General features: G+C 49.0%; 1 protein-coding gene and 1 long non-coding RNA gene across 4 annotated transcripts in view; one reads left to right on the forward strand and one right to left on the reverse strand.

The window, feature by feature from the left end:
* On the forward strand, positions 1 to 16,247 carry LOC118903277. 2 transcript variants are annotated; one of them, XR_005021762.1, is made up of 4 exons: positions 1 to 263; positions 12,473 to 13,190; positions 13,307 to 13,468; positions 14,815 to 16,247. It is a non-coding gene; the product is annotated as an uncharacterized LOC118903277 (long non-coding RNA). The 2 variants fall into 2 exon arrangements; XR_005021763.1 differs by having other exon boundaries at positions 13,077 to 13,190.
* SSR1 (signal sequence receptor subunit 1) overlaps positions 14,401 to 22,000 on the reverse strand; it is an 18,526-nt gene continuing 10,926 nt past the window's right edge. Inside the window, exons 7-9 of one of the 2 annotated variants that reach the window (XM_036868150.1) lie at positions 20,018 to 20,111; positions 19,719 to 19,733; positions 14,923 to 17,221 (exon numbers count right to left, since the gene is read on the reverse strand). In XM_036868150.1, coding sequence (XP_036724045.1) covers positions 17,154 to 17,221; positions 19,719 to 19,733; positions 20,018 to 20,111 — 177 coding nt within the window. In that variant the 3' untranslated portion in view covers positions 14,923 to 17,153. Of the gene's footprint in view, positions 17,222 to 19,718; positions 19,734 to 20,017; positions 20,112 to 22,000 lie in introns of both variants that reach the window. The other variant, XM_036868151.1, reaches the window with a different exon arrangement.

Raw genomic sequence — 22,000 nt, forward strand, 5'->3', positions numbered from 1 at the left:
GGGCGGAGGCGCAGGCCAGTCGCCCTCGGAGGGGACGACGCCGTTGAGTGGCCCGGGCCGGGACGCTGGCGGGGACAGCGAGAAGCGCACGTGAGCCCGGGGATTAGAGCTGTGGTCGAGAGCGCGGTTCCGGCGTCAGGAGGGGGTCGATGAAGGTCGATTGTCGGATCAGAGCTGGTTCTAGAAACATCCCGCGGCGGAGCGCAGGGCGGAGCGGAGCCGGGAGGCCCAGGGAGGAAATGGCTGAAGTCGTCCGGGCCCAGGTGAGGGGGTTGGAGGGGGATGGAGGGGGCCGCCGGGGTGCAGCGGGGCGCGGGCGACGCGGGGGGACGAGGCGCCGGGGTGCGGGTCGGAGCGGCGGACGCGGGCGGCGCTGCCACCAGGGCAGCCGGGGGGCCGGCCAGGAGCTGGTCGCTGGGCCTGGAGGCCGTGGGCTCATCTTGTTCGAGGAGCCTTTGATGGCAAAAAGGGACAAAAGCCAGCTCGGACCGGCTCATGCAGACATGGGACAGTGCTAGTGGCTGCACGGGAGGCCGGGAGGGGGCCTGGCGCTCGGCGGGTGCAGGCACCCCGGGGCCGGTGCTAGAGCCGCCTTCTCCCCGCTCGGCCTCCCCGGCAGCTCACCCTCCTGTCCCCCAGCCCAGCTACTCCGCTGCCCCTTCTCACCGGGGACCCGGCAGTGACCCGTCTGGCCGGAGCCTCGTGCCCACCTCTGGGTCACATGCCAGTCTTGGAGCAGAGGGCCAGTCGGCTGTCCCTGAGCTGCCCGGGTGGAAAGTTCCGCAGAGGAGGACTTGGGGGTGGGGCTGTCGCCGGGGGGAGGGGGCGTTTGCGGGGCCCGCTGCGGCGTCCGGTGGGCAGGCGTCCAGGCGGGGCGTCCGCAGCTCAGGGGACAGGTGAGGGCTGCCGCCGGATGCGAGTTGTGTAGGAGCCGAAGCTCTGGGGAGCCCTGAGGTCATGGGGGTGGGGAGGGGGAGAGAGAGAAGAAAGGGGGTTCCCAGCAGCTTTATGGGGTTACCCCTGGGGCAGAGAAACCACGCTCCCTATGCCTGCAGAGCTGCCTGTAGTAGCAGGAAGCGGCACCCTCTCTGCCCCTGCAAAAAGGTTAACCTGCTTCGCGCTGAAGCCTGGGGGGATGTGTGTGTGTGCGCACACGTGTGTGCGATCAGGCAGGGCTCACAATCACTCATCTCTCGATAGCAAACACCTGTCTCTTCCTCCCTGTGCCCACCGTCGCTCGGGCCCACACACCCGATGGGGCACCGCCAGTTGGGCACTTGTTTGGTTCTTTTCATATGGTGGGATGTATTTGTCCTTTTTCCCCGTTTCTTTTGTTTAGCTGAGCTGTGTCTCCTCCGCTAGACTGGAGGACGCGCGGGGCAGTTATCCTGTGCCCCCTCCAAACCTCAGCCCGGCGCCTGCACGTTGCAGTGACTCGGGGTGTGCGTTTTGCAGACGGGGACAGAGCCCGGCTAGGCGGGCCCTGCGGGCCGTGTGGTCTGGGCAGCGGGGCAGGGACACAGTTTTGGGTCTCAGCCGTCAAGCAGGTCAGCGCCAGGACTGGGGCTTCTGCCCAGGCCGCGTGGACATGCGAGTTCTCAGTGAATGAGTCCACCCACTGGCGGGGGGCAGGGAGCATAGGCTGTGGCTCCGACCTTCGCAGGTGCTGCGCGTGTCAGGCGGGGCTTCTCCCTGGGCGGCTCATTACGGTCACCTGGGGACTGTTCCCATCCGGTGATGGGGCCTCACCTGAGGCCCATTAAACGGTCTCTGGGGTGGGGCTCCACGCCGAGGGTTTTTAAAGCTCCCCGGAGCTTCCTACTGTGCAGAAGGCTGGGCCTGCCCAGCCTAGGGTGTCCTGAGGGCGACACAGGGACAGCTGATGGGATTCGGAGCCAGACAGACCTGGGTTCAAATCCCAGCCCCACGGTGACTCGGCTCCTCTGGATTTGATGTCTTTGTCTCCAGAATGGGTGTTAATTGCCCCTTTCCCAGAACATCAGGTACGTACAGAGCTTCAAGTACATCGAAGCTGCCTAAAATAATAGTCCCCAGGCCTCCCTGAGACCCGCGGCCTTCACCGAGTAGACCCTCAGCTTCTGTTTCAGGGACATGTGGGGAGAGGGAGGCCCCTTCAAGGGTGCCATGACCGGGACGGTGGCAGCCGTAGTCACACGGAGCTGGGGACGGAAAAGCCTTCCTTCTCCTTCTGATTATAGAGGAAAGGATTCATAGTCTCCCTGACGTGACCTCTGTGAGTGCTTCCACACGTTACACAAAATTGTCATCTATCATCTATTCGTTTGGAGACTTTCCGTTTTCTGAAAAGCAGCGGGGACCCTGAGTCGGGGAGGGGACATCGCAGCTGGGACTGTTACTGCCAAGCCTGCGTCGCGTCCCTCCCTCCGACGGTGGCTCTCCACCCGAGCGCTGGCCTGGCGGGGCCTGGGCTCCTCAGCGGTCCACGAGGAGCCATCCGAGGGAGGCGGGAGGCGCCAGAGGCCCGGTGCGTGGGTGAGGAAGGCTTGCTGACGAGGGTCCTGCTTTGCCTTTGGAGTCCCAGGGTTGCTGGGCAAGGCCCTCTGCATTATGTCACACTGCAAGGTTGGCGTCGGCTGGGAAGCACTGGGCCCAGGGTTGAATTTTGTGTTGATACTAGAGATAGAGGCTCACCAAAAAGCTGCTTAGAAATCTAAAAATTTCTAGAGTTTGGAGGCTGCAAATGTTACATGTTTATCTGAAGATAAAGCTAACTGGACCACGAGGTAAGGAAGGGCAGCTTCAACTTGAGAGATGGTACTTAGACGATCAAAGCCCTTAACCACGTATATGATCAAGGTCATAGCTAAGGAAATACTGCCTGTTATGGGCTGAATTGTGCCCCCCCAGATTCAACCCCCAGCACCTCGGAATGTGACTGTATTTGGAGAGAGGCCTTTCAAAGGGTGATTAAGTTAGGGTGACCCTAATCCGATCTGACTGGTCTTATAAGAAGGGGGAGTTTGGACCCAGACACCAGGGATGTGTGTGCACGGTCCGTGTGAGGACACGGGGAGAAGATGCCCATCTACACGCCAAGGAGGGGGAGGCCTCAGGAGGAACCAACCCTGCCGACGCCTGGATCTCAGACCTCCAGCCTGCCCGGCCGGGACCCCTGGGCAGCGTGGCTCGGGTGCCTCACGTTCAGATCCGGGAGCGCCAGGCATTTCGTGATTGTATTAAGCACCACGCTCCTGGGCCTGAAACCTAGGATGGGTGTGGAGAGAAGGAAGGTGCATCTGGTCAGATCTGAGTGCCCCAAAGATCACGACCGTCTGTCCCCCAGGGCCTGAGAAGAGCCGTGGGGCTTCCTTCGCTCTGGCTGGAATCTTCCAAACCTCAGATCGGCGCCTCCTCAGAGGTGCCCGTGTCCCAGCTGCAGCCTCACTCACCGGGGAGCTCATCAAACACCTAGAATCCAGGGCGGAGGCGCGGGGTGGGAGAGAGTTAGCAGCCCCTCAGGGGGCCGACGTGCTCTGAAGTGTCTCTTGGCTCGGGAATGACCCCGACGCACCCACCCCCTGAAAAGCGCTGCCTGGCCCCCTGTCACCCCTCAGCGAGTCTCAAACTTCGAATCCACCTGTAGTTTGTTTGAAACTGCAGATTCCTGGGCCAGCTCCCCGAGACTCCACTGTAGGTCTGGAGGATGTTCCAGGTGATTCCACACGTGGGGTTCACGGGCCAGCCCTGAGACGCGCTTCCCCCACGCGAGTGTGTCTCTGCACCTGTGTCCATATCACCCACCGGCCGGATCCCCTTCCTCGCCATCTCTTCTGTTCCTCAGCTCCTGCCTCCCCCCCTGCTCTGCACTTGCAGGCTCAGCTCAGAGCACCTCCCCCGACAATCCGACGCCTCTCGTGCCCCCCTCCCAGCCCGCCCCCGGCCCGGCCTTCTCTTGCCGCACAGTTACGGCCTGGCCGGTGCAAAGACAGGGACCAGGGACGGTCCTGTGCATCCCTGACCCCCGGGGCCTGGCACTCAGCAAGAGGTGGACGCTTGTCGGTAGCCTTTCGGTTCAATTTATTTCCGTCCAATTCGATTCAGTGCAGTTCAACTCAATTCACATCAGCATAATAAGAGCCTGTCGCGAGCCCAGCACACAGACGCGGGCCTCCGCCCGGGGGAAGGGCCTGTCACCTGGACGCGTCCCCCACGAAGCATCCCTCATCGCGGCACCAAGCCCTCCCCGCCCGGCTCGTCTCTGAACATCCCCTACGTCGATACCGGCAGCTGCTAAGGTGTGTGTTCCAGCCTCCACGTCGCGGGCTGGCATCCCGCCCGGGTCGCCGTCCCCGTGACGGGGAAGCGCAGGCCAGACGGAGCAGCCGGCGGCGTGGGGCCCCGGGTCCACGCGTCCTCCCGCGGGCGGAGGACGACATCGCACAGCAGCTGCGCTACGGAGGCCGCTGAGCCCTGCCACGCAGCCAGCGCGGCGGTGGCGCCTCCGCAGAGCCCGCCGAGGGGCCGGCGCCGTCCCGAGGTTCACGAGGAGGGAGGCCGGCGTCCTTCTGCAGCAAGCAGCCTTGGTGGCGGGGCCCGGCCCGCGTGGCGAGGGATGGCGGCGCTGCGGGAGGGCCGGTGACATCAGTGCGCCTCCCCCCTCCTGCGTCTGAAACAACAAAGGGAGACGGTCAGCTCCTGGGCGGCCTCCCTGCGGGGTCGGGGCGCGGGGCGGCCGGCGAGGCCGGGGCCCAGTGACGCTTCGTGCTGCTCTTTTGGGTCCAGGTGCCCAAAAGCCCCGGAGAATCCCCTTCCTCCTACCCCGCCCCCCCATGAAGAAACAAATGGAAAAGTCTCGGATTGGGGGCCAGTTTCTAAAATGAGTCTATTCTGCGACTCCCAGAAGAAATCTTTATTGGGATTAGTCAGACTTTAATGCTCTGAGTGAGGATCTGGCATGAAACGAAGCCCAAAGCGTAGCCACGCGCCAGGCGTAAAGCAAAAACCCACCCAGGCGCGTCCGGAGAGACTTGGAGGGCTCGGCTCTGCAACTAGAGCGGCGCCCAGAGTCTCACTCACTCTTGCATTCACTCAGCAGACGTTTGTCGAGCGCCTGCTCGGTGCCGGGTCTGGACTGGGGCCTGCGGGAGGGCAGGGCGGCCTGGGCCCCCTGAGGTCGGTGCCCGGGGCGTGGCGGGCCAGGCCGCTGACCTAAGCCCGGCGCCGGGCGTGCGGGGCCTAAGGAAGCTTCCCTCGAGGAGGAGGAGCCGGGAGACCGCGCAGGGCCCCACCTTCGCCCGCGGTCCGCGCCCATGTCACAGGGACCGACCGGAAGGGCCGGGCGCCGTGCCGCGTGTCTCCTGCCGAAAGGGCGCGACCTGAGCCCCGTCACGAGGACGCAGCACACAAGGCCCGGCCGGGGACACGCGGAGCTACCGGCCCACCCTCCCTCAAGGCGCCCGTGTCCTGAAAGGCCGAGGAATCGTCCAGACCCAAGTGGCCCACGGACACGTGACAAGTGCACGGACGGCGTGAACCCGGACCGGCCCCCGAAGCAGGAGGACGGGCCGGGGGCGGTGCTGGGCCAGGTGGCGAGCGCTGGCCGTGGCCTGTGGCCTGGCGGTCACTGCACCGGTGTGGCACATGCCCTGGTCAGAGCGCGTGCCCGTTCCCGGGAGGGGTCAGGGACGGTGCGGGTCTCGTGCAGGTCTGTCTGTAGCGAAGGTCAGCAGTTAAGGATCTGGGTGAAGGCGGAGGGTGTGGGAATTCCTGTGCAGTGTTTCGCAGCTTTTCTCCAAGTTCCAAACTGTATGAAAATTAAAGGCTGCTCCCAGACTCGGTGCCGGCCGGGCGGGTGAGGGCAGGGCACCGGCGCCGCGTGTGGGCGGAGGGCGCGGAGGGCGGGCGGGCGGGAGTTCGAGGCTGGGGGCAGAGCGGGCCTGGGTTCAGAGGTCGCACGGAGACAGCAACAGAGGTTTGGGTCCGGCTCCTGCAGGCCGTGGGAGGGACCGGGCCGTCGCCGAGGGTCCCGGTGGCGCCTCGTGGCCGGGGTTGGGACCAGACCGGCGGTGGCACCGCAGGCACGGCCACCACGTGGGCGCCGCTTGTGTCCCCTGCTCACCGGCCGCGGGGAGCCCACTCACTGGGGACCAGGGCCGCGTCCCAGGGAGTGTTAGCAGGTGACGTGCAGGGGGACCCGTCAGAAGGGGCTTTCCTGTGGAGGTGACGGCGCCACGGAGTCAGGACATCCCGAAGGAGGTGGTTCAGGGAAGGAGCCCCCCGCCCCGCGTTGAGCTTGAGGTGTCTGTGGGACACTGGGGTTTGGCGGGGCGGGTCCGGGGTCCGGGTGCGGGGCAGAGCCGCCTGTGTCAGCTCCCGGGGGGCCTCGCCACCTCTCAGGAGCCGGGTGGCCGCGGGCAAGTGGCTCTGTCCATGGACACCTTGGTCTACATCCCTCAGCAGTAACTGGTGCTACTAGATCCTCCTCAGACGAGGCTGGGGGCCCCGAGCATTGAGAGTCAACACGAGGGAGACGCTTAGAAGAGGCCCCGGGTCGGAGGAAGCGCTCACCACCTCCCCGGCAGCCACCACCATCCTCAGCTGGCCTCAGGCATCCAACACGAGGAGAGGAGACAACGGCGGGGGGCAGTGAAGCAGCCCCGTTTCTGTACAAGGACAGGGGGGCCACTCAGGTCCAGGCTGACACCACTGGCTGCGGCGCGTGCGCTGTCCTGCCACAAGCTAGTCCAGGGCTTCCCGAGGGCAAGCAGGACCGCCAGGCGAGACCCAGACTCTCCTGGCGAATGTTCTGCAGTGCAGTTGTGGGAGCACTGGTGGCGGGCATTAAAATGCAGATTCCTGGGCGGAATTCGGCAGCTCTGGCCACGGCGCCCTAGGCAAACCTCCAGCCCTTCACCCCCAATCTTACGGGCAGCAAGGTTGGTGAATGCCGCCTAAGAGCAAGAAATAATTGTTGAAGTGATTCGTTTGGAGGGAGAAGGAATGGCAATTATTTTCATCCTTTATCTCAAGCAATCATTTTGGACCCTTTAATTTCCATTATTCAATAAAATAGGTAAGATTTAAGTGGGCAGACAATTCCCATCATTTTAATAAAGGCGCTGTTTCCTTGGGAAAAAATGAGGTTGAGGTAGTTATTATTACTTTTTACTTGAGCCTGGATAAAAGATTTTTGACAAAGGAAGGCGTGATAGAGGTCTTCACGCACACAAAAGACCGTTGTAAGGGAGAGAAAGCAGATTTTTAAAGGTGATCTGGAGGGCGGAGCTAGGACACAGACACAGGGTAGCCGATCTGGACTCCAGCAAGAACTGTCTACTGGCTGAGCTGTCCGAGGTGGGGAGGCCGCCTGGCCAGGTGGCCAGAAAGCCGGCCTACATGACTCTGTGGATTCTCTCCAGCTCTAATGTTATATGAGGCTCTATTAAGTACAGAAAGAAATATAAGGACCACACCTTTTAAACAGAATTTCACCATTCTAGGGAAAAAAAGTTGATGATGATGGTTTTCAGTTGGCTGACAAATGAACATTGTTTATGGAATGAGGAAAAAATACATTCCTAGTAGTGAAAATGAGGTTACTCTGCGCCAGGCACTGGGATGGCTTGCTTTTCTCATGCAGTATCTTTAACAAATCCAACCAAACACTTGGCGTATAGTGAGGGCTTTACATTGATTGAACGTTAATAACTAACAATTTTAGTTACGATTATCCCCATTCTAGGGAAGAAGACACAGGTGGGACCGATTAGGTGACTTGTGTAAGATTGCTAAGTGGGTGAGTCTGGATTCAAACAAGGGCCGTTAACCGTCATACTCCTATCCAATGAGAGAAAGTATTTCACGAGTGCATCCGAAGTAAACACGTGCGTGTGGACGGGGCGCAGGCAGAGCAGACGGGCAGTGGCTTTGTCTGAGACCAAGTTTCTCTTGGGAGACAAGGCTCCAGAGAGCACGTGCTGTGTGTGTTTGGCCAGCTCTCCAGGTGACATGATCACTCAATCCAAGTCACTTCATTGACGTCTTAGCAAAAGCAGTTATTTTCACTTTAGTCCCGTGTTTGGTTTGGGGTGGAGGTGGAGCACAGGATGCCCAGGCCGGTGGGTTGCAGTGTTTGGAGGAGGTGGCTTGCTTTGGGGGAGGACAACTCCTAACAGTCTTCCTGGCGATGCCTTGGGGAGGCCCTGGGAATGAACCGGCACGGCTGTACCAGCCGTGAGCAGCAGAGGACGGCAGAACATGCCCGCGCAGACGGGTTTCAGGGGGCCTGGGGGTCAGGGTTCTGCTTTAAAATGTTTCCCTGTCATTTGGAGGATTCTTGCAGAGAAGGAATACTACTGATTTAAAGTTATGATGCAGGTAATGAACTAGTCCCTTGTAAGAAAATTAGCAACTTTTTCTTAAGTCTTAATGACACGGCTAGCCTCCTGACTTGAAACTCTCCTTTTGGAGCTGTCACCTCTGATACCTTATCTCATTGTCTCAACTTGATATAATTTGCCAAACTTGGATTATACGTTTAACGAAAACTATTTAAGTTTACAGTTCACTCACGATTTGGGAACTTACTTGATTGTGTGAAGCTCGGCTGTGACACCCCATTGTTTCACTTCCTTTTCTGGAACTCACCCACGGGATTTCACTTGAGCCACCTTCCCGGCAGCTCCTGGGCACTCGCCTGCCAGTTTCCTTGGCTCTGTTTGGTAAACGCCGCCTGCTGGGGCTGCAGCCCCCGTCCCTCCCTAGAATCCTCACCGCGCAGATGAGGCCGGCAAGTCGACCTCTTTTCTCCTGGGTTTTCGGTGAATGGGGACCGTGCGGCCACCGGGAGAACCTCCGTATTACGAGGGAGGCAACAGGGTTCTGCGAAGGCTCTGGACACAGACCAGCCCGCGTTCCAGTCTCAGCTTTGCCACTTCACACTCGACCGCGTCTTAGTACGTCACTGGTCTTGTACATTCAGTTTCCTCATCTGCAAGACGGGGGTGTTACCTACTTCACTGCAGGGCTGTGAGGTTAACTCGTATTTATTAAACACCTACCACATGCCAGGTACCGTTCCAAGACTTGGGGACCCGGTAACTGGAAACTCTTGCTGTCACGAAGCTTAAAATTCGAAAAGGGGGTGACGGGCAGCGGAAGGGCCAGGGAGCGGTGAGGGACGAGGCCGACACCCAGGGTGGCGCGAGGCGTCGGGAGGGCAGGCGCCCTGGACGAGGGAAGGCTGCGGGGGGTGCCGATGCAGGGGGCGTCTGGGCAGAGGGAGTCACTGCCGCGGCGGGGGGTGGGGCCGCGTGGGCACCAGGGCTGGGAGGGCCGGCAGTGCCAAGCACGGGCTGGCACAGGCCCAGATGGAGATGCAGGTGGTTTATTAATGTGAAGGCGTAAGAGATGAGAAGCAAGCCTGGGTGCCGTCCAAGGAAACCTCTTTTGAGGATTTTCTACCAATCCATCTTGATTTTCTCTGAGCATGTAAAGCGACAGAAACATCTAAGTTTTCGAATGGGCTCACTTTCTTTCTGGGCTACAGCCAAGCTGCCTACAACCATTGCGATTATTATACTCATCGTAGGAGGCTCAAATAAATTTAACACTTGTATTTATTTCTTCCATTCTAAAATATAAGCACATTACAAACACTTTGAAAAGGAAAAAAAATCCACCACTCTACCACAAAAACTGCTTTAGCATTTTGTGTATTTCTTTTCAGACTTTGGACTGATCTGAAATTTACTTAATACTGAGCGTTTCAAGCATTGTAGAGAAGAAATTAAAATGCTGGTTCTTACTGCCCTAATATTTTTTGATTCATTTCCTTTCAGCAGAAAAGACTAAAAATATTACATAGTTACAAAGACTAAATCGCCAGAGTATGCACAGCTTCTAATCAAAAGTTGCTTTTTCTATGAAGAACACATTAATTCAGCTCTACCACTTACAACAAAATCATGAAAAGAAGGAAATTCTCGGTACTGACTCAGTGATATACTGATGAAGTTAAACCAAAGAGGCATCTCTGCTTACTTAAAAACGTTTAAACGGTCAGAGTATGTAGTCTCTAATTACTGGGAACCGAAACTTAATATGCGCACACACGTACATACGTACGCGTGTGTGTGTGTGTCGGGGGGAGGTGTCTTATGACCATCATTTGAAAAGTCAAAGAGCTCACAGCCAAACAGCACATGTAAAGCTCATCTTAAGTCTTCTTCATTCTAAAACAAAACTTGTCACTTGAAATGTCTAAATTCTGTATGTTGAAAATATGTAAAGCTTTTTACAAATTCCAGAGAGAAATTAAGATCAAGGTCATAGCTTCCCTTCTTTGCTTAATATTTTAGATGCACTTTGTGCTCAAAGATGAAGACCTAGCAGTAAAACGCACTGGCACGTTACAAATCATTCTGTATTGAATGCAAATCCTTTCAAGATCAGCTTTAATTAGTGATATGCAAATAAAAAGATGCGTTTGAAGATGAGTTTAGGCAGTAGGTTGGACCAATGGAAATAACCAAGAAAAAAGGGTGTTCTTGGGTTTACCAAACTGGAAAAACTGTGATTTCCAAATACTCACTGAGCAGGAACTTTTCTCAAATGTTTCATTAACTAGTCAGTCCTAAAGGTGGCCAGATAACTTTCTCACAGTCACCAGATAAAACCCACACTGCAGAAGAACGTTTTGTCATAAATAGCCTGATTAAAATACACTGCCCACTAGAATTAAAATAGCAGACACCCAAGACCTCTTGCAGTGAAGTAGGAAATGTAAAAAAAAGTATTTTGAACCAGAGGTATTTTTGCCTATGCTGAATAGATTCGGATTTCTTTAAAGTTCTTAAGTTGTTAAGATTTTGAAATGGAGAGAACTGAAATCTAATTTAATTCATAGCAGAGGTAAATTAGTAAGAATGTATTAAATATTTAAGGGCAAATCACTGTACCTGGGCCTCTTTAAGATTTAATGTTGGATAAACAGGAGTCACGTTACTGAAGAAGGACAGAGATTTATGGAGGGAAATAAACATCGGTGACTTGTTGGTTTGGGGTTACAGTAAAACATTTAAGTGAAAGTGAATCACGGGCAGTTAGAAGGGCAGGGGGAATCCAAGGGCCGGCGTCCAGTGGCTAGACGCACAGGTCAAGGCTGGCGAGGAGGGAGCGGAGGTCCCAGGAGAGGTCTTTGGGGCAGAAGCTGGGTTGAAAAGAAGTTAGAAGACTGAAGGCCCAGTGAAGAAGGGGAAGCCCGAAGCCCAGGAGGACCGGAACCGTAACAGCCAGAGGGGCACGAGAACACTCCAGACTGAAGACGGGAAGGTTTCCGCCCAGGGGCACGGGAGGACAGAAGCCGGGACGGGGAGGACGGGGGGGAGGGGACGGAGGCCAGGCCCGGAGAGAAGTCTCCCGAGTATCTGGAGACGGGACTTGGTGCCAGGAACGGAGGCGCCCCGGGCAGGCGGCTGCGGGCGCGGGCAAGCCCTCGAGGCACAGACACGGCGGGGCGGCCACGGCCTCTCGCCGCTGGTCCCTGAAAGGAGAGTCTTCAGGCGCCAGCAGGTGTGCTGTCCGGGAGGAATGCGACGAAGGCAGGTCCCCCACGGGAGCCACCCTCGCGCCACCGTGCGCCCTGCAGCTTCAGGACGGCAGCCTCAGCCGCTCCGGGTCGCGCTTCCACTCCGTGGGGACAGAGGCCACCCCTCGCAGGGGCACATTTTGAAAACACGCAGCGGTATTTTAACTGTGAGACGGTCACTCGGTCGTGAACAGGATGAGAAAGTCACGCAAGACCGGAAAGTACTGCAAGTCTGACACTCAAGTGCCCGGCGCCGCAGGGGCCCCAGGCCTGCTGCCCGCTCTCCGGGGCGCCGAGCGTTCACGTACACTCGACAGGTACCCTGACTTAAGGCACAGAAGGGGCCTACCTCGGAGAGAAACTGCCAAGCAAGTCCTGCGTGGCGCGACCAGAACGCGGTAAGGCGTCTCGCGCGCCAGCCGCAGCGCAGCACATCGCAGGCGTCGGGCCGGAGGCGGCGTGCGGGGCCGCGGCGACCTGACGCGCATCTGCGCCCCCCCAACGCTGCTCCCGACCAACTCGTTTCTCACGCTCCTCTCTAACGTGCTTTTAGAGCTTGAGCACCCGTTTTGACAAATGTGATTCAGATGGATGATGGGACCAATGGATTTCTGAAAAAACGTTAAGGCCGATGATCTTTGGGTGGCTCGGTCTGAGGCTGTAAGAAATTCTGAGAGGCGTTTCAGAAATGTTTTTTGAACGGCGGGCGATGGCATCACTGGAACGTGTGCCGCCTCCCCAAGTGTTCCGAGAGCTGCGTGTGCAGGCTCTAACACCCCGGGCAGCCCCAGAACGCTGGTTCATTAGTAGACCCATTATTAGAGCTGGCCCCCTTGCATGTCCATCTTAAGGCGTTTACTCTTTCATTAAAAACGAACACTGTTTTACTTTTCTATTCGGTAGAGTTTAACCATCACTCCACAACGAAGCCCAAAAAGCACTACCCGCACCTGCGTCGCGCGCGCTTCACGGGCTGTTCCTGCAACACGGCGTTTGTGGCAGCACTCACCCACGTGCCAGGCCGTGTCCTCGGCACCTCATAACTCCGGGGGTCAGGCACCCCAGGCTGAAGCCCAGTGCCTCCAACTCAGAAGAGCGAGCCGGGATTTGAACCCAAGCAGACCGATGCGAGTCCATTCTATATACCTCAGTCCTCTTTCTTTTTGCTAAAGTAAACTAGATTTAAGGAGAAAAAATCATTTGACGTTGTATTAGGCAAAGGTACGAATCAAACTGGGACTTCCAGGTATTTCTCAATGTAAAAAACACACCGAGACGCCAGAGGTGAGCTGCCTTCTCACCGTCACCACTGGTTCCTGGCCAGGGCAGACTCCGCCCTAATCCCCAGGCCGGCACACCACGCGGCCCCACCTCTCTCTGTTCAGCCTCACAGAACTGCCAACAATAGATACTGGGTTATCAGCAGGACTCCTGAACACAGCCCTCTGGAAGACGGCCAGTAAACACTGGCCCACGTTTCCTTGTCTTCTTCAAACCCTTGTGTTAGGTTTCCACGTGAGGGCTGTGAACTAGAAGCCGGGACAAAAGGCCAGCAAGACACAAAGATCATGGCCCAGCAGACAGGCCAATGAGACAGGATGAGGTCATCAGTCGTTCACAGGTACCGTAACAGAAAGATACGTGAGGGGCGGCAGGGATCAAGAAGGGCCTAGCCAAGTCATCTTCAGCTGTGGTTTCTGAACTTTAAATAAGGGCTGTCCTTCCTGTGTTCCCCAGGTGATGCTAGGTTTCCTTTTTAATGCTCCATTGTGCCCTACTGAGGGAAACCGCTGTCTGAACAGTAAGACACGACAGATGCCTAACCTGCTTCCCAGCTCCATCCCCGTGTGTGTGTAGCCCAAGAACAGGGAGACCATCACTCTCACCTCTAACACGAAGGTGAGTCTTTCAGTCCTTGAAAATTCAAACTAGAAAACCCACCTTGAAGAAAATGTTTTTAACCATGATTTTGAAATAACCATGAGGTTATTTGAACTTGCTAGTCGCTGGATTCTAGAAAACCAAGTATTTGTTTAAGCTGCCCGAATGCTTGGTTTTACAAAGTCTCCATCTTAAACCTGGTACAGGGAAGAGAATATATAAGATCCAGAGTAAGACGGGTCTGAATCCAGAGTCAGTACGAAACCTCGCACGAGCTTCTTAAACTCGGAGGTTTCGGTTTTTCCCATGTGTATAAAATGAACAGTTATCACCTTCTTTCAGTGGGTTGTTGTGAAGGTTTATGAGATGATAAGTGGAAAGGCCCAACGGAACACAGTACATGGCTGATGTTTAATAAATGAGCTCCTTTCCTACTGCCTTAAAAAAAAAAAAAAAAGCAGCTAACTGGTACCCAAACCCTAATCATATTCCTATATGATTCCAAAAGAAAAGAAAAAAAAACTCTAAAACTTCGGATTATGTAATTAACTACTGTGTAAGTCCAGCCTTTTGTGGAAATGGAAAAGGAGTAAGAGTCCTGAAGAAATTATTTAGATGTTCACAAGTCAGTCCCCAAGTTTTGTCCTTCCCTCCTGTTCTCTTCTAAGGATGATGATCTTACGAATACAGATCAACATTCCATTCACTTGAATAACCAGGGTCTTGTTTATGTGTCAAGTTGCTCTTCACTAAGCTGGAGATACTAGTTCAAAGAAAAGTAAGATTTTATTTAATAAAATTAGAGCAAATTTATTCATTTTACAGCTATAAATGATGCCGTCCAAAACTGTGGTAAATTACTTCAAGTGTATCTGGAAATGTCTTTAAACGCAAGGGTGTAATTTATCAAAATCTTGCAGAAATGATGTGTATTGTGCCAAGTTCATTGGTTAAAAAAAAAAAAAAAAAGTTATTTAAATGCTCTAGCCAAATAAATTTTCCTTCATACCAAGGGTATGGATATCATTGTACCACAAAAGATGAATGCTATATAAGAGCCTCACATACTGTTACATTTATCTACTCCTGTACCTCCAAAATAGCACCAGTCATTAAGGAAAGGCTTCAATATCACATCACCACCGTTTGCTTCTTCCCAACAGAGCCAAAACACAATTCCAGGCTCATGAACTGCAAATACACCTTTAGGGCAGGGCAGTGGCTTTTTAAATTTTTTTTTTTTTAAGATGTAAATTTGCCTTTTCCTCCTATCAAAGTCACTATTTTCTGAAGCTTATTTAAAATGAAAAACTTCACTAGAGTCAAGTCAATGATCCTTTCCCTCTGATTTCTCTTTTCCTCAGGCTTCTACCTTGGAGGTACCATTTCCCTCTTCAAGGGGGCAGGAACAGTCTTACAAGTCACTTACTATGTAAGACCATGAAATGAATGATGCAGCTGTACAACCAAGGTGAGATCCATGCTTTATGAACACATTATTCTCACACGTCCCAGTGACAGGCTTAATACACAAGATTCTCAGTTCATTTTACAGACTCTGGAACCAAGTTGTTCAAAAGATGAATTCTGAAACCATGGTTGGTGTAGCAAATTAATATATCAAAACAAACAAAAACTTCAAATATTTACATTTAAAAAAGACATTTAAAAAACAGGCTACTTATTAAGTAAGTGTGCTTGAACAAACCATGTGTGGAATTGAATTCCATTCATTATGGAGTTAGTTTCTGTTAAACACTGACACTACAGAGACCCCTGGCATCTGAGGACTTAAAAATTTAAGTGTTCCCAATCTATGCTAAAAAATAAAATATGACATAATTTCCGTGCGCTAATTTGAACCTCAGATATGGAAGGTCTAATACATATAAGGCAGATTACTCAGGAGTCAGAAGGCCTGGCACTTGCAACTCAGCGTGGCTTTGCCATTGCCGAAGTATCACCAGGAATTCAATAAAATGCTCTGTAGAGGTCATTTAAATTTTTTGATTACACCTTACTTCATTATGTCCTAGTAATTTCACAAATTTGGACATTCACAAAAATGTTTTGAAATATATCAATATTCCTTGAGAAGGTGGAGGGTCTCCTATATTACATCAAATAAAAACCATGCGGTTTCTTAGAGCTCACAGAGCTTTCCAAACTAAACTACTGATCATACAGCCCAATTAAAAACTCAAACACTTTATATTACAGGTATAGAAAGTTTATAGCTCAGCACTGCCAATATAGTTAATTTGACACCTTAGCCCTACTTGCAAAGCGGTTAACAGCTTTACAGTAACTTGTTTTATCGTCATTGTCTTTGGCTCAGATGTTTAAGGACTTAAGCAACTTGGAAAGGTTTTTCATTTGTGTTGTTTCATTTTTTTGTGTGGGCACGGGTGCAGGTGGGGATTATAGTAAAGAGGGGTCAGTTCATTATAATGAAGACAGATCAGGAATTAAACAGCTACTAAAATTTCACTTACCATTTCCTTACAAAATTACGTGGGAGAATATGACTTGAAGACAGAGGGAAAAGCCTCGGATGTGTTCATACTGTTTTACTCTGCTGCTTATCCAGCCTGACAATAACGCCGAACTTAATTTACTACCTAGGGCAAGGGCAACTAAGAGGGATTTTATGAAGCCCAATTAATTTTGGTTCTGATACCTTAAGTGCTTAAAATTTTGGAGTTCTTCAGATTAACTTGGAAAAAAAAAAAATCAACAACCAAAATACCCCAAAGAAAGATTAGATAAAAAACAATTGGTTAACCATTAAAAATTATCTAACAACTCTTTAACAGGTTAGGATTAGTTGGAATTTTGCTTAGTCTGTAGACCAAGGCAACTTTTCTTAAGCAAGATGCTTCTATTAAGGAGAGGAAAATGCTCTCTTAAAAAAACAAAACAGAGTGGTCTAAAAATCATCCCAGAGCTATCTCTTGGGTCAGAAATAGAACAGTGGACAACTCAGTTTCCACATATGTACCTTTTTTCCTTTAAAAAAAGAGAGTGAAGTTGGTTTTATGTATCAAAACCAGAATTTTCATGTTTCACAATTTTGGTGCTAGAGATCCCCAAATTCCTTGAACTTATTTGGGAAGGTTTCGGAAGGTGCGCATTATAGTAAACAGCAGCAAAATACCAAAACAGTTCTACTGCTAAAAAGCAGCTACGCCTGCTCGTGCCTTTAGAATACTAGTTGTAAAACAGCAACAACATACAAATTTGTGCCATCAAGCGGGATTTGCGCTATTCTAAAGAAGAAACGTTTTCTTTAAAAACAGTCCAAGGCAGGACATCTACAGTCATACTGGGCAAATGCTGAGTTTTGGGGGAAAATGTCAGAAAATGTCCAAAAGGAAGAGACAATAGCATTATATTTAGTATTCTAAAGGCATGCGTCAGATAGATAGTTCAACAATGATTCTGGTAAGACCAACTGCTCACATACATACACACACACACTCACATAGATTTTAATGGTTTTAAAAAAACCAAATTTGTTACTTTAGAAAAATAAATGCAGTGCATTTTCAGCAATGTTATCGCCACAGACTCTGATTGCTCAGTCCACACATTAAGTAGTAGTTGCCTTCTATGGTGATATGGCTTCTCTGCACTAATTCCCATCAGGCCGAAAAACATTAGGGCGGGTTAAGTAAAGACCGAATTGTTGCACAAAGAACATTTACTCATCAGATCCCACCGATCTCTTCTGTGCCCGTTTCCTGGGCAACCTTCTTGGTGAAGCTTTATCTGGAAGAAAAGAGAAAGTTCTGACTTGCCTGGCTATCGTGTATGTGTTCAATTCAAAAGCATTTTCCTTCAACTTTACCATTAAGTTAAGAAAACGACACATGCAAGAAGACCATCTAATAATAAATTACTCTTATCTAGCATAGGTTTTTTAACCTTTAAAGTAATCCTTCAAGAGGTAACTCAAAATGAAACTCTACCTACTTGTAAGTTGCTAAGAGTTCTCATCACACACAAAAAAATTTTTTTGGTAACTTTGTATGGTGACAGATGATGACTTACCGTGGTGACCACTTTCCAATGTGTACAAGTTATCTATCATTATGTTGTATACCTGGAACTAATATGTCATTCATTATATGTCAATTAAATCTTTTTGCAATTAGGGTGGGAAAAGATCTAATCTTGATCACTGTAATGTTGAAGCTACCATACAAAATCCTGAACTCCACAGCTCAGCATGTTTATACATGATACATGCATAAGTAAACTCTTTACAAATAGCATAAAAATTTTATATTGATTACAAATTAAAGACTTAATATTTATAAATGCAGTGCCATGCAGTTTGCATAATTTTTGGTAATTTCATAAATTTACCTGAAATGAGCAGCAGGTTAAAGGAAATTATACAGCACGTCAATACTAAAAGCATCCTACGCACATAAGCACTATCTTTTTACTTTTTTCTCTTATGTTAGAGTCTTAGTGTGGTCTATTAAGCAAAAAATAAACTGGTGGTGAGTTTCTTCCACTTCTATCCAGTAAGGAGTCATCTAGAAGTTTCTTTAAAAAGTGAAAGACTGTCTTCTGACCATTGTCTTTTTCATATTTTCTAGGAGCACCTAACCTATTAGGAACGTAAGTTCTTTGCGGAATAAGTTACACATTACAATTATTTTTCCAGTTTAAAAAAATATACAGTAAATGTTTACAAAGAATATTTAGAAGCTAAAAATTCTTTTCAAAAAACTGCTTAAGAATTAATGACTGAAATATCACGTGAGAGCTGGCCTCAGTGCTTTATTGAGGTTGGTAATGATGTGTTTCGGGGGCTCCAGTGCCTAAAACTGAGCACAGAAGCACTTTTCTGACAAAGAAAGCCTACAACTTTCATCAAATTTTCAGAAAGGTTAGACTATGAATTACTGCGTCTTCTACTCCTAAATAATTTTTAAATATAAGCAGCAGCTGAATAATCTTTTTTTTTTCAAAAAATGCTTCAGAATCTAACAGCCACCTATGTGGACACAGCTGTTACTATGGATTAAAATGGTCCTTACTGACTCCCAACAATGTCAACCCCCTGCAGCAGGGTTTTAAATACAGGAATACACAAAAAAGAGCCTCGGAGAACCTGCAAAGCCTGTTCGTCCAACACACATGAATTTCACTTCATCAGTAAGACAGCCGATCCAACTTACCTTAACAGTGAGTCTAAAACCTTCCCCTCCCACATGTCTAGCTCATCAGAGTTAAGCAGCAGACAAATGAAACACACACAGAGCAGCCTGGAGTCATCCAGCTTTGGGGAAAATGGCTCCAAATGCCTCAACAGCCTAGAAAGTGGCATTTCATTTCAGCAAAGAACAATGAAATGTGTATAATGGTGCTTCTCAGTCATCAAAGGAAACCACGTCCTTCTTACCTCCCCCAAAACCCTAAAAAACTTTAAAAAAAGAAAACAGAAAACCCTAAACATGATGTCTCATATTGAATAAATGGGGCAGATCCAAAAATGCCTCTCCTGCCCATTTAAAAAAAGACTAAATTGTAGTAAAATGGTAACTCACTCCAACTTTTTTCATTTTAGAAAAGAGAAAGGCAAGATGTTAGCAGAAAGTTAAAATGGTCCCTTTCCTCTTTCTGGGACTGCATAATCTAATTTCCTACCTCACCTGTGGGGAAATACTATATAAATAACTTTCAGATGGATTTTTTTTTTTATTAATGAGATACATGTCACAGTTTTCTAACAGATCCCTGAGTTAAAGTCACATTACACAGAAGACTTCATAGTTAGTTATAGCTTCTGATGAAGCTTTCCCTATGTACACATATGAAACAGGAATAGTTGCTTGCCGCAACTAGAGAAAGCCCACGCACAGCAACAAAGACCCAACGCAGCCAAAAATAAATAAATAAATAAATAAATTTTTAAAAATTGTTTAAAAAAAGGCAATGAAGCCATACTGCTTTTATGGCAAATGTTTTTAAAAAGTCCAATTACAATTGGAGAAAAAAAATCTATACTCTTCTATAAAGATTAATATTTAACTAGCTGCATATAAAATAGAAACTGAAATATACGTTAGGAAAACTATCAGGCAGTATTGTAGGTTTATTCTTTCAAAAATAGTGGGTAGTTGGCAGTTTTTCTAATAAATATGGTGATAGAAAACTGTTCCCGTATTCAGTACACTTACTGTAAAGTATTCACAAACTATACAACAGCTCCCAACACATCAAACACCATTAAAAAGATGAATTGCCTCACCTCTCCTACTCTGCACTGAAGCCACAGGAAAGAAGAGAGACAGGAAAAAGGTTAGGAATATAGAGAATTCACACATTTGTATACAAACTGCAGATGTGGAAGCATTTCTAAATTAAAGCATAAATATAGTGCACAGAATAAAAATGTGATGCATTCACTGCTCATCATATTAGATTCGTACAAGCCATGAAAAGATGAGTGTTAAGGAGCACTGACCAAGCATTTTTTTTGCCAAATCTAAGATACTTAATTTCCATTTAAGAGAAAAGTTTCCCAGGCGAGTTTGCAGGAGTACTTACTGATCTGATTCAAAGTTTCCTGAGGAATCCAGCTCATGTCAACATCACTCTGACTCGAGGTACCCGTCTCTACCTTCTGTATGGGTCTCTTGCGCTAAAAGAACAGAAAAACATTATTGTAAAGGAGTTCCATTATATTATTTACTATAATTTTAAAACCACCCATCAAGCTACCCACTTAAATATAATAGATAAACATGTTCTCTTCTAGTCCTAAAACATATTCCTCAAATATTTTTTTAACAAGGCAGGAACATCATGTCTACACCAATATAAAGAATAAGGAATTAATCTGCAAAATTACTTATTTTCAGTCTTTAACGACCTTTTCCTCTGCTGTAAATCTTCATATGTTATTACACAATTGGTAGACCAAGTAAGAACTTCTATTTTTACAATGATTTTCTTTCATTTTGGGAATCAAATCTTAAAGAATAAACTTATTTCCACATTAAACAAAAGTTGGGATAATTACTGAAATGTTGCATGCAGGCAGATCCCTGCATTATTAGCTAAATACACTTAAACAGCTGGCATAAATAAAACAAAACAAAAATATATAATCCCATTTAAGCTAACAACCTCAAACTTTGTTCCTTAAGTATTTGCAGCAAAACTGCTAGAAAGTAAGAAAGTGATTCAATTCCACTCTTTGGTCCTATTCTTTAAAAAAAAAAAAAACAAAAAAACAAAAAAACCCCACCTAATTATTTACCTAAGAAACAGAATATTAATTTTACAGTCCACAAATTGGACTCTGAATACACAGAGATAACTGAAAAACTGGCTTATACCTAATACATAAACTTATAGCAAAAATGCTGACTATTATGAAAACAAGGTAAAGAATGTTATGAAAATTAACATTCAAGCACTAAGTATTTTTCTTTTAAAAAGTAAGGATTTATTAATAACATTTACTGCTAATTTTACATAGGTTTGATTGCCTGACTTACTGCTTAATAAAGATTAACCAAAATGTCTAGCAATTGTTTAGGGTCTAGTTCATATCAGTGTAGTTGACACAAATCATGTTATATACTGAGAGGAATAGTATGGGTTATTTTGTTTTGGGGTTGGTTTTTTTTTGGCAGGGTGAGGGAGAAGAGGGACATGAGGATACAGTGGCAGAATTAGCTACCATGTTCAGAGACAGGAAACCATGATTACACCAGGTGCTTCAATGCTGCCACTCTACTACTCTAACTCGAAACACAATTCTGACTTAAATATGGCCAAATTCATTCGTTCTTTTTCAAATGAAGACTCATTAAATTGCTAATCAGAAGTCAGCCCTATAGTCAAGAGTATTAAAGCAAATATATAAAAGCTGCATTACTTATAGATAAAATACATATCCATGAAAGAGTATGATAAACAGAAGAATGAAATCTTATGTCTGAGTTTTAGGAATAAAAATTCTAGCATAATATAGAGTTACGTAACAGTGAGAAGGTAAATACCATCCTGGAGAATGCAGACAAAGGACACCAACTGCACGTGGCAGTAGAGTCTAAACAAATCCAAATCATACACCCAAGGTCTCCTCTTCAGGCTTTATTTTATTTATTTTTATTGTTATCATTATTTTTTTTAAATAGGTCTTCACTGGAGTGCAACCGCTTCACAATAGCGTGCTTGTTTCTGCTGCACAACAAAGAGAATCAGCCACATGCACACACAGCCCTGACCCCCCGGGCCCCCCACCCCCCAGGTCATCGCAAAGCATGGAGCCCATCTCCCTGGGCTATGCTGACGTCCCCCACCAGCCAACCACCCCGCGCTCGGTCGTGTATATATGTCCGTGCTACTCTCACTTCGTTCAGGCTTTATTTTAAAAAGGCACAACAGGGCTTCCCTGGTGGCGCAGTGGTTGAGAATCTGCCTGCCAATGCAGGAGACACGGGTTCGGGCCCTGGTCTGGGAAGATCCCACATGCCACGGAGCAACTAAGCCCGTGAGCCACTATTACTGATAAATAAA

This window comes from Balaenoptera musculus, chromosome 11, assembly GCF_009873245.2.
Source record: "Balaenoptera musculus isolate JJ_BM4_2016_0621 chromosome 11, mBalMus1.pri.v3, whole genome shotgun sequence".
In the NCBI taxonomy this organism is placed as follows: domain Eukaryota; kingdom Metazoa; phylum Chordata; class Mammalia; order Artiodactyla; family Balaenopteridae; genus Balaenoptera; species Balaenoptera musculus.